Source organism: Brassica oleracea, chromosome C7 (assembly GCF_000695525.1).
Source record: "Brassica oleracea var. oleracea cultivar TO1000 chromosome C7, BOL, whole genome shotgun sequence".
In the NCBI taxonomy this organism is placed as follows: Eukaryota; Viridiplantae; Streptophyta; class Magnoliopsida; order Brassicales; family Brassicaceae; genus Brassica; species Brassica oleracea.
Genome location: NC_027754.1, coordinates 2,730,672 through 2,742,326, shown reverse-complemented (window position 1 = coordinate 2,742,326; position 11,655 = coordinate 2,730,672). Strand labels below are relative to the sequence as shown.

The 11,655-nt window shown below is 36.8% G+C and overlaps 1 protein-coding gene across 1 annotated transcript; it reads left to right on the top strand.

Moving 5' to 3' along the window:
- Positions 1-7,927: 7,927 nt before the first annotated feature.
- On the top strand, positions 7,928-10,777 carry LOC106303600. Its single transcript, XM_013739886.1, has 10 exons — positions 7,928-8,142; positions 8,263-8,391; positions 8,475-8,760; positions 8,837-8,955; positions 9,024-9,156; positions 9,223-9,299; positions 9,374-9,568; positions 9,791-9,980; positions 10,053-10,243; positions 10,340-10,777. The coding sequence occupies exons 1-10, from the start codon at positions 8,074-8,076 to the stop codon at positions 10,574-10,576; spliced, it is 1,626 nt and encodes a 541-aa protein (XP_013595340.1). The 5' UTR covers positions 7,928-8,073; the 3' UTR covers positions 10,577-10,777.
- The last annotated feature ends 878 nt before the right edge of the window (positions 10,778-11,655 follow it).

The following is an 11,655-nucleotide window of genomic DNA, read 5'->3' as shown; positions in this document are numbered from 1 at the left end:
AGGAGAGTATTACCGGTCGAGCCTACAACCCTTCCTTCGATCCCAGGAAGATGGTGTTTCACAGATGGCTCTTGGAAGGAGAATGATATCTTCTCAGGGCAAGGTTGGCTCAGTACTTTAGAAGGTTTTGCTGGGCTGTTGGGGGCGACGAATGTTCGGGCTTGTCTAACTCCTCTGCATGCGGAGATAGAAGCTCTTTTATGGGTAATGGAATGTATGAAAAATTTACGTCAATTTTAGGTTACGTTTGCAACGGATTGTTCTCAATAGGTGAAAATGGTTTCAGAAACAGAAGAATGGCCAGCATTTGCAAATTATTTGGAAGATATCAAGACAGAAAGTTTCATTGGATCAGAGATCATCTATGTACCAAGGACGCAAAATTCAAAGACGGATAGTCTAGCATGCAGTGTCAGGAAACAACCGTCTTTCGTCGTTCACATGGATCAGGATCTCCCGCAGTAGTTCACAGAGTCAGTACGAGTCTGTATTTGATGACAAAAAAAAAATATTTTTTGAACTGACTCCTATAATATATTAGTCCATACTATATCCCACATTCTTATGCATGTACGTAAAACATATACATAAAGTGTTATAAAAATAATATATTGCAACCTGATTGCAACATATATTAGTTCATACAATATTGATTCATTTTATACATGTTTTTGGTCAAAGTTATTATATATTAACAAATATTTTAACGTGGATTTTTTTTGGAAATACTACATTTTAGGTTTACTATTAATATTATAGGGTTTCGTATTATTTTTTCTAAAATATTTTAGGGTTTCATGTTAATAGTCAATGATATCCTATATTCTAAACCCTGAACATATAAAGATATATGATTTTCTATAACTCATTGTAATTTAGATTAAATATGATCATCATCATAATTTGTTAGTGACTAATCTCTTCTTCTTTTTTGTCATCGACTTATACATATTCATATTGACTCTATGGTCCACACCGGGAGATTTTGATCCATGTGAACGACGAAAGACGGCTGCTTCTTGACACTACGTGCTAGGCTATCCGCCATTGAATTTTGCGTCCTTAGTACATAGATGATCTCTGATCGTATGAAACTTCCTTTCAGGATTCTAATATCTTCCAAATAACTTGCAAATGCTGGCTGTTCTTCTGGTTCCGAAACCATCTTCACCAATTGAGAACAATCTTTTGCAAACGTAACCTGAAATTGACGTAAGTTCTTCATACATTCCATTGCCCAGATTAATGCTTCCATCTCCGCATGTAGAGGAGTTAAACAAGCCCGTACATTCCTTGCCCCCAACAGACCATCAAAACCTTCTAAAGTACTAAGCCAGCCTTGTCCGGAAAAAATATCATTCTCCTTCCAGGAACCATCTGTGAAACACCATCTTCCTGTGATAGATGGGATAGTCGTAACCTCAACCGATGATACTATCATATTTTCATTCAATACTTGTGCCTCAGCCCAAAGTGTTGACTCTGTTTCTGCCAATTTGAGTTTCTCCCTAGGATCCATGTCCAGATAACGGAAAACTTTATTATTCCTTCCTTTCCAAATATACCAAATAATCCACGCAAACTAATGATCATCCATCTGTGGTGTAACTCTCCAGAAAAGATGATCCATATTTGTAAAGAGGGAACATGTTGGGAAAGTAGATGGGTTTGATGGTATCTTGGATATTGCCCAAACCTGAAGTGCTGGAGGACATTCAAAAAACACATGGTTAATCGATTCCTCCTCTGCTCCACATCGTGCACAACATATATCCCCTTGTATTCCTCGCGCTTTCAGATTCTTCTTGACTGCTATACATCCTGTCACCAATTGTCATAGAAAATGTTTCATTTTAGGAGGACACCATATTTTCCAATAGTAAGCCTTCAATGCATCAACTGTAGGTCCATACATTAAAGGTGGTTTTTCCCTGTCTGGGTAAACCCGTTCTATCTGATATCCTGATTTAACCGTATACTTCCCATTCTTTGTAAAATGCCATTCATCCCTATCCATCATCTGAGTTCTACTCAATTGTATACTTTCTATAATTTTCACATCCTGGGGATCCATCAAAGTCCGGAGTACCTGCGATTTCCAAGTTCGCGAAGTAGAATCGATAAGAGAATCCACTGTTAGGTCTGGGTCGAAATTGTGTTGATTTTTATTTGCTGGTCTCCGGCGAGTGGTTGGGAGTCATGGATCATTCCATACAGAGATAGATGATCCTGATCCCACCCTTTTAATTAGTCTTTTGCTTACCAGAGATCTAGCAGAAACTATGCTCCGCTAACCATATGACGGAGAATATGAACGAATCGGTTCCAGGGGTGAGGCATTCCTGTAATACCGACCTTTGAAAACTCGAGAAAATAAAGTATTTGGCTTCTAAATCAGACGCCATAACTGTTTACCAAGCATCGCTGTATTGAAGTCAGTGATGTCCTTAAATCCTAAACCTCCATCCTCCTTGTTAACACATACTTTGTCACATGATTTCCAGTGCATACCTCTCGTACTTCCCCTTGGGCTCCACCAGAATTGTGCGACCGCGGACGTCAATTTTTTGGTTGTTGCCTTAGGTAATCGATAGCAAGACATCACATGATTTGCCAATGCCGAAACCACCGATTTTATAATCACTTCCTTTCCTCCTTTTGTAAAGAATTTAAAAGTCCATTCATTAACCCTATTATTTAACCGGTCCTGCACAAAACTAAAAACTTGTATCTTGGAACCCTCCAGATTTTATGGAAGGCCTAGATAAGACCCCATACCTCCAAGATTCTGGATGCCCAATATATCTCGTAGCTCCTGTATAGCCGATTCCTCAATTTTGTGCCCAAATTGAATCGAAGACTTATCAAAATTTATAAGTTGGCCGGATACTACCTCATACTCCTTTAAAATCCTGAGAATGGTAAGAGCTCTTCTTTTTGAGCTTTGCAAAAGAAAAGGCTGTCGTCTGCGAAAAGCAAATGAGATATCGATGGACATGCTCTAGCTACCTTCATGCCCGTTAAAAGTCGCCTTCATTCCGCCTTCTTAATATTTGCAATCAAAGCCTCAGTACACAGGATAATAAATAAGGCGATAAAGGATTACCTTGTCTTAATCCCCTTTGTGGAACAATAAGACCCTGTGGTTGACCATTTAGTAGAACCTGATATTGAACCGATGATATACATTCCATCATTAATGTTATCCAATGAAAATCAAAGCTCATCTTTTGTAGTAAAGCCTTGATAAAAACCCACTCCACTCTATTATACGCTTTACTCATATCCGTTTTAATCGCCATAAATTTTCCTTGACATGCCTTATTAGTCCGTAATCCATGAAATATTTCCTGAGCTATAAGAATATTATTGGAAATCAACCTTCCTGGCACAAAAGCCGATTGGGTTTCAGAAACAAGTGAGGGTAGGAAAATTTTCAATCGCTGACACATAACCTTCGAGATAATTTTATGCCCAACATTACATAGGCTAATTGGCCTCAACTCTGTCATCCTTGTAGGCCTCTCCGTCTTTGGGTAATATTTAACCTTGGATCTAGTATTCCAGAGACCAAAAAATTATTCACCATATCCACCAAATCCTTCTTGATAATATGCCAGGAGTGGTGGAAAAAAAGAGTTGTCATGCCGTCCGGTCCTGGTGCCTTCTCTGGATGCATCATAAACAAGGCATCACGAACCTCATTCTCCGTTGCTATTCCCAGAAAACGTTGATTCATCTGAGGGGTGATACCCGGTGTTACTTCTGTGAGGAAATCATCAAACTCCGTTGGTGAAGTAGTAATAAAAAGCTCTTCAAAATAGTCTACTGCCACCTTTTCCACCCCAGTATCTTCTGTAATCCAGTTACCCGCAGCATCATGTAAGCCTACGATCCTATTACGGACCCGTTGTTGCTTAGTTAAAGCACGATAAAATTTTGTATTAAGATCCCCAGAAGAATACCACGTATTCCTGCTTTTCTGGTGCCAGTATTCCTCTTCGTCCTTATATGCCTCTTGTAACTTCCTGGAAATCTCTAAAATACCCTCTTGAGATCTAGAGTTATCTGTTTGTACATCCTCTAGAGCTTTCTGTAAATCATTTATTTTTTCATTTCCATAAGGTGGGTTATTTTTCCGCCATTTAGCAATTTTGCTTCTACAATTGCTAATCTTTTCCACAATCCCAACCTCACTTTCTTTCCTAGACTCTGTCCAGCCCATTGTAATTGATTCCAAAAGGCCTTCTTGTCAGATCCATCTTTTATCGAAACGAAACTGCTCTTTTCTTTTAGGAACTTTATCTTCTAGATAAGCCACCACAGGCGGATGATCAGATGCCACCATCCCTATATATTTTGTATAAGAACATGGAAACAAAGTATGCCACTCCTCATTTGCTAAAGCTCGATCTAGACGACACCTTACCGTCACTGCCCCTTTTCCTTTTCCCTGTCTCCCTCGCCACGACATTTTATTTCCCCTAGCCGGAAATTCCAATAAACCACTGTTCCGTATCATATTGTTAAAAGGAATGAATGTGTCCGCACTTCGCAAAGATCCTCCTTCCTTCTCATGATTCCTGGTTATCTCATTTAAATCACCAATGATAAACTAATGTTCAGATCGTGAAAGCCCATATCTAGTCAATCGTTCCCATACTTGTTCCCTTAGCTTTGGAACTGGATCCCCATATACAAACGTAAGATAAACCGTTTTCCCAAGAGCCACCGCTTCCGCATCGATTATTCTATTACTAGAATATAAGACCTGGACCTGATAATCATTATTGTAATAAAGCGCTAAACCACCACTCCTTCCCACTGGATCTACTGTAACCAAGTTTTCAAAGCCAATGTGTGCTTGAAAGTCTTGAACAAATTCTGGCTCCTGCTTTGTTTCTGATAAAAATAAAAAATCTGGTTTATGTTTATGTCATATCTCTCGTAGATAGCTTATGGTCCACTTGCTTCCCATACCTCGACAATTCCAACTAAGAATCCTCATTTAAAAAATATTTAAAGAAGCTCCGAAAGTTAACTAATTTGGGTTTAATGATACCCTGAAATCCAAAACACCAAATAACAAAGAAACTCCAGAATTTTGATACTGCCATAATAGTAGACGTCTTCAAAAATAAAATAATAAGACGTTGCTTTACTCCCAGTAAATTCCTTAATGCCATCACTGTCTCACCATGCTGTATCTCAACCATGCGAGCCAGTGTATAAAACGCACATAAAACTCTCTTGCAACGAGACTTATGAAACCGTTTACCATAATTTTGTTGCCATATCTTCTCCTTCATTTCGATTATTAACACCCGGCTCCTCTCCAAACAGCTTGCCTGCGACTGGTTTAAAGAGACCAGCCCAAACACTTGTGTTAAAATAACAAAGCCATGCTGCTCAGTCCTGAGCCATATCCCGATACCAAACAAACACAAGAGAACCAAATCTGGTCCTTGTCTCCCATAACAATCAAACCTTATACATAACACGGCATCAACAACATTTAGACCACTTATCAACAACCACATGAACCCAATCCAGTAACCAAAACATCCATTTTTATTCCATAAATTCCAAGAAACAAACTTGCCCCACCAAATTGGAAGAAATTCCAAAAACGAACAAGACCATAATATAAAACTCAAGATGCTCATAGAGCTTATTGAAACAACAAAAAGAACAAAACTAAAAAACCCCTCCCATCCCCATACCATGGCTAATAAGAGACTCTTATCCATAAAATCTTAAGGCTTAGGTAACTGTTTAGGGTATGAGGGACCCTTTTCTTCCGCTGGCCTAGCGCCTCCTCCCTTGCGAACCTGTTTGGCTGGCGCACGCTTGCGGGGTGACATGAGAACTTGAACAAACTTCGAGTTACTTCCACCTGCGACTGAGAACAGTGGTTTACGCGGTTCAGTCTTCTTCTCCGCCACAGCTGTCACTGTGCTCTATGCATTGTCACTAATCATATAACCCTCAGCAGCCTCTGTTGCCTCAACCTGCCCCGTGTCCTTTCCTTCTCCATCTGTGAGGTTTTCGAACTCCTCGGCCAGCTCTAACACCGCATCTGTCTCCATCCCAGTGTGATCAGTCTCTCCCAATTCCATTCCTTCCTCCTTAGACCAATCTAAAACCTCATTGATCAGTGTGACTAATCTATTGTTATTGTTATTTGATTAAATATATACCCTAGCCTAAAATTAAAGAGCAAAATAACTAATATATTATTTTTTAATAATGAATTCAATTTATATTAACACTAAATTTAATTAACTAATCAATAGTATTTTATTTATTAATATAAAAGTTATATATGCTTATTAATTCCTATATATACAACTGTACTTTAATCTAAAATGCAAGATACAAATTCTTCAAAACCCTCACCAAATACATAATGATATAAATTTTATAGATAGAATATTAAAATTAGATATATTTATATTTGATAAATAACTATTAATAGTTAGATACTATTAATATTTAATGATATGATAAAACATGCTATTAGTGATATTTTTATGAGTATAGATTTATGGGTTGTTGCAAAAAACATTTAAAATATTTATCAAATATAAAACTAATTAAACAAAACATAAAAGACACTTTAAGTTCGGTTTGGGCGTTCAGGTACCGTTCGGATACAAGTTGGATATTTTGAATTTCCGTTCTAACTTATATTTCATTCTGGTAAATTTGAAAGTACGGATCGGGTTTGGATATAACACATCAGTTTTGGTTATAATATGTACCAGATCCTAAAGTCCATAAATTAACTATATATATATCATTCGGATTCTGGCTATATTGGTTTGGTTCAGATATATATGAAGTTAAATCCAAAATTTAAAAGCAAAACATAAGAAATTAATACTTGTTTATATAGAATTAGATATTTAACGTAATTATTTAAAATTTAAAAACTTATTTTTAGATATCATTTAAAATAAATATAGAATTTAATATTTGAAGTACATATTTATGTTTCAAATATTTATATTTGTGATTAATTTGGACATTCGGATCGGTTTTCCTGATTTTTTTGGCTTGTTTCGTGTTAACCATTTAGGTTTAGCTAATAAAGTTTTGGGTTCGTATATATTTTGCTAGCCTATAAAACCCTTTATGGTATTTCTTACATTTCGAACCTGGTATGAATCGTTTTTTTTTGTTTGGGTTACATTCGGACTTCGGGTTACGGATTTTATGTCCAAACTTACTTTAAATAAGGAGAAAATGCGATTATATAAAGTTTTCACCAAAAAATTATTCTGCGCTTTCAAAGCGCGGATTAAAATCTTGTGGACTTGAAAATAAGGTACTTGTGTATGTGTTATATGAAAAATTACAGCGGGTAGAGATGATTAGTGAACTGGAAATATCGAAATCAAATCGGTTGTCCCTGAACCTTCCATACCAGGCAGAGGGTTTATTCGCTGTTTCAGTTATTTCCAGTGTTTTTAAAACCGGACCGACCCGATGGTTGGACCGGGTTCGACCATGAACCGGTTATATAGTCGGGTTGGTCTAGTAATTGGTTCGACCATGAACCGGCAACATAGCCGGATTATATTTCAAAGTTATTAAACCAATAAAAACCACTAAAACTATCAAAAATCTATAAACCATCCATATAAAAAAAACTAATTTATATTTATAATATTTTATGTTCAAAATTAATTTATATTTTAACTATGCATTATGTTTATTAATATTACATTTATATTTACATACTAAAAAAATATTAAATTATATTATTGAACCAGGTTTGATCCGGTCGAACCATATTGAACCGTGACCCAAAATATTTCCGATTCAGTTTTCGCTCCTATTTTAAAAACACGAGTTATTTCTAAACCAACAAAACCCTCTTCTCCTCTTATTCCCCTGGTTCGTCGCTTCCTCAACTCTTTAGTGGTACTCTTTAACTCCTTTCTCTTAAACCCTAAGTTTGATTACTTGCTATGTAATAACATACTTGGTTTTTAGTGAAAGCTCGTCTCTGTTTATGATGATGAATCTTATTGTTGGGTTAATTGCAAGGTTGGTGCTTTGAATATAATGTCAGAGACTACTGTTGAGTTATGCCTAGAGCTGTCCGAAGATGATCCCTTTTATCAACATAAAAAGGTCAGAATCGTCAATTTTCGCTGCTGTGCTTCTCTGATTTCAACATTCATTAGTTTCATGGTATTATTAGAAATTGAATATTAATGTATAGACTAATAGCTGAATCTTTTGTCTCTGCAGAAGCTCTTGAGTAGCAAAGGTTTAGGAGTAAAGGAAACAATGAGTCTTAGTGGACCATTGTCTCAAGAGTTACTGAATGCTGCATTAGAAAAGCTGCTTCAGTTTGGAAGAATAGTTAACCTCGACAAGGTAAAAGCAAAACATATTAACAGTACTTGGTTCTAACTTAGTCACTGTAGATCCATTCTTGTCTTCTCATGCTTGAAATGCAGGTGGAAGTTTACTTTGGCGATGATGCTTGCACTCCAGCTGGAGTTTACAGCGTTAGAAACGAAATCTCAGCTCTCACCTGGATCTTTTCCCTCATCCCAGCTTCTTCTTGTAAACCACAAACATTGGAAGCAGCCCTACGAGAAGCTGTAGAAGTTAGAATCGGTGAGGTTGTTGGAGCAGAAGAGAAGGAAGCTAGAGTTGATGATAGCTATAGATGCGAGAAGGAAATCATATTAGTAGAATGGTGTCAGAGAAATGGAGTCAAAACCAAACTGCAGATAGCTCGTATGCTTATTTTGATTTTGCAATGTGTGTTTTTTTCTCTCTTACCAACAGTGATTCAAGTGTGTTTTCTGAACAGAGATCGATGGCTATGGACGTGGAGCTATAGCTACTGAAGACTTGAAATTTGGAGATGTTGCTTTAGAGATACCAATCTCAAGTATCATCTCTGAGGAGCATGTGTACAACTCTGACATGGTATAACAAGATTGTGTCAGTTTCTGTCATCGCAATGTTATATTGATGAGTGATTACTTCTCTTTCAGCACCAAATACTGGAGAAGATAGATGGGATGACATCTGAGACAATGATGCTCTTATGGACAATGAGGGAGAAGCATAACCATGAGTCTAAATTCAAACCATACTTTGACTCTCTTCAGGAGAGTTTCTGCACCGGTAAGAAGAAGCCTTGTAGCTGTACATTTGTTTTGAAGAGATAACAAACATTGATTCTCTTTACAGGTTTGAGTTTTGGGGTGGATGCCATCATGGTGCTTGATGGTACACTGCTCTTAGATGAGATAATGCAATCTAAAGAGGTGTGACAAGATCTAATGTTAAAATCTTTATTACATTTCTTGAATCTATTGACACTTGTTTGTGTATCTTGCAGGTTTTGCGTGAGAGGTATAATGAACTGATACCTCTTCTATCGAACCACAAGAATGTATTTCCACCGGAGATGTACACATGGGAGCATTACTTATGGGCTTGTGAGTTGTATTACTCCAACAGCATACAAATCAAGTTCCCTGATGGAAAGCTAAAGACTTGCTTGATTCCTGTCGCCGGTTTTCTCAACCATTCGGTATCTTTATTCTCTTTGTAGTATGCTACTAGTGCTCTAAAAATCGGTCTAGGCATCCGCTTAGTAGGCAAATCGGTTCTTAACGAAAGGATTTTTCAAAACGATCTCTTAAAAAATCAGTCTTAAGGCATTCAAAAAATTCCGCCTAAACATTAATCCTCTATAAAGCACCTCACTAACGTCTTGCGATTTCTTGATTTGATAAGTTTGATTGGTTTGTAGACATGCCCACACATAGTGAAATATGGGAAAGTAGATTTGGAAACAAGTTCACTGAAGTTCCCAGTTTCAAGACCTTGCAACAGAGGGGAACAATGTTATCTTAGCTACGGAAACTACTCTAGTTCTCATCTGTTAACGTTCTACGGGTTTCTACCAAAAGGAGATAACCCTTATGACATCATTCCCTTAGGTAAAAGTCATTTCTGAGATCACTCACTCATCTTTCTTGAAAACTTGTGTCTAAATCTCTCTTCACTTGAAGATGTTGATGTCATTCATGATGATGATGATGATGATGATGAAGACATGGAGAGTGAGTCTTCTTGGACAACTCACATGTTACGTGGGACATGGCTCTCTAGCAATCACAACATCTTCCACTATGGCTTGCCTACTCCGTTGTTGAACTACTTGCGGAGAGCTCATGGTCTTGTTCATCATTCCGAAACAGATGTAACTATTCTTGATCATGTTATGTTTCTTCTTTTTTTAACTACAAGGCATCAGTTACATGTCTAACTTTGTCCATTTTTATTGATTCTTATAAAGCTATGGGAGAACTTGGAAGTAGAGATGGGAGTACTCGAGAATCTCAAATCCACATTTGACGACATGATGCAAAATCTTGGCGATGCTGATTCTATGGACAGAGAAAACGTGGAGTGGGATGTTGAAATGGCGATGGAGTTCAAAGAGCGGCAGAGAAAGATTGTCTCCTCCATTCTTGATTCTTGTTCTGCTGGTATCAAAATGGTTCAAGAAGCAATAACTAAACCACCGGTTTAATCAAGTCAGGAAGAGAAAACCGGTCCTGGAAAGGAGATGAGAACCGGATCTTGGATTTGGTTTCACTGAGAATTATATTTCAGGGGAAAAATAATAATTAAACAGTCTTTTGAGTTATAACTTTGAATCAGTTGAAAGTTTAAAACCAAGATGGACAGTCTCGGATATTATATAACACGAAACCTAAGCGTGTGGTACGCAAATCACCAGCTTACACAATACAGCATTGTAGACTTGTAGTTATCATCCATTCCATCATCCTCGGGTTAGCACAGTGAAAGAGATTTGCTATGGTGATAGTAACAATAATGATCTTGGCCATCAGAGCAGAACCAAGAGTTTTAACTGCCTTGCTAGCAGCGATCAGTTAATCTGACAGTGTGGGATCAATTTCATGAAGAACCAATCATTACATTGTTGCTATATGACATTGCTCTCTCCATCATCATTCTTTGTTTCTTGATAACTCTTTAGAGTTACCAACGAATGGTTAACCTGATGGCCAAAACTCTTATTATCTAATAAATGTCATAGGTTCAATTCTCGTTGAGAGAAATCTCTTCTACAAAAGAAAATGAATTTAATATGGTTTGAGAATGATATATAAGACTTTAAAAGCGGTCCACCCTACGGGCGGGATATTTCTTATTTGTGATCTAGGTTATTATTTTTTGTATGATTTTATAGTTTGTGTTTTTTGGTTTGCATTTGTAAGAGATATGTATGATAATGATTTTTTTTATTTTAGAAAATTTAAGCTGAGGAAAGATTATATGTGATAAGATATATTTTGTTTGTTTGCAATAATTGTTTCTTTATTAAAGAGTTGTGACATTGCTATGCTGTAAGGACTTCAAATGGTTTTCGTATTGTTTCTTTTTAAAAAAGTTTGATTCCATATTTGGCGTATTATTTGTGGTCTGTATTATTTAGGTTCCGAAGGATTGGGTTGTGGGTAGATTTTTTTTGTGTATGTTATAAGAGTATATATATTTTTTTTGTTGAAGAGATTTCTCTGAAAATTTTAGGGTAGTTGAAAAAGATCTATGTTAGTTATTTGTATAGTTAAAACTAAGCTT

Excerpts from the sequence above, each read along its gene's own strand:
- LOC106303600 (XM_013739886.1), top strand. The coding sequence starts at position 8,074 with ATGTCAGAGACTACTGTTGAGTTATGCCTAGAGCTGTCCGAAGATGAT. Across the intron at positions 8,392-8,474 it reads GAATAGTTAACCTCGACAAG|GTGGAAGTTTACTTTGGCGA; the intron begins GTAAAAGCAAAA and ends CTTGAAATGCAG. Across the intron at positions 9,981-10,052 it reads TTATGACATCATTCCCTTAG|ATGTTGATGTCATTCATGAT; the intron begins GTAAAAGTCATT and ends CTTCACTTGAAG.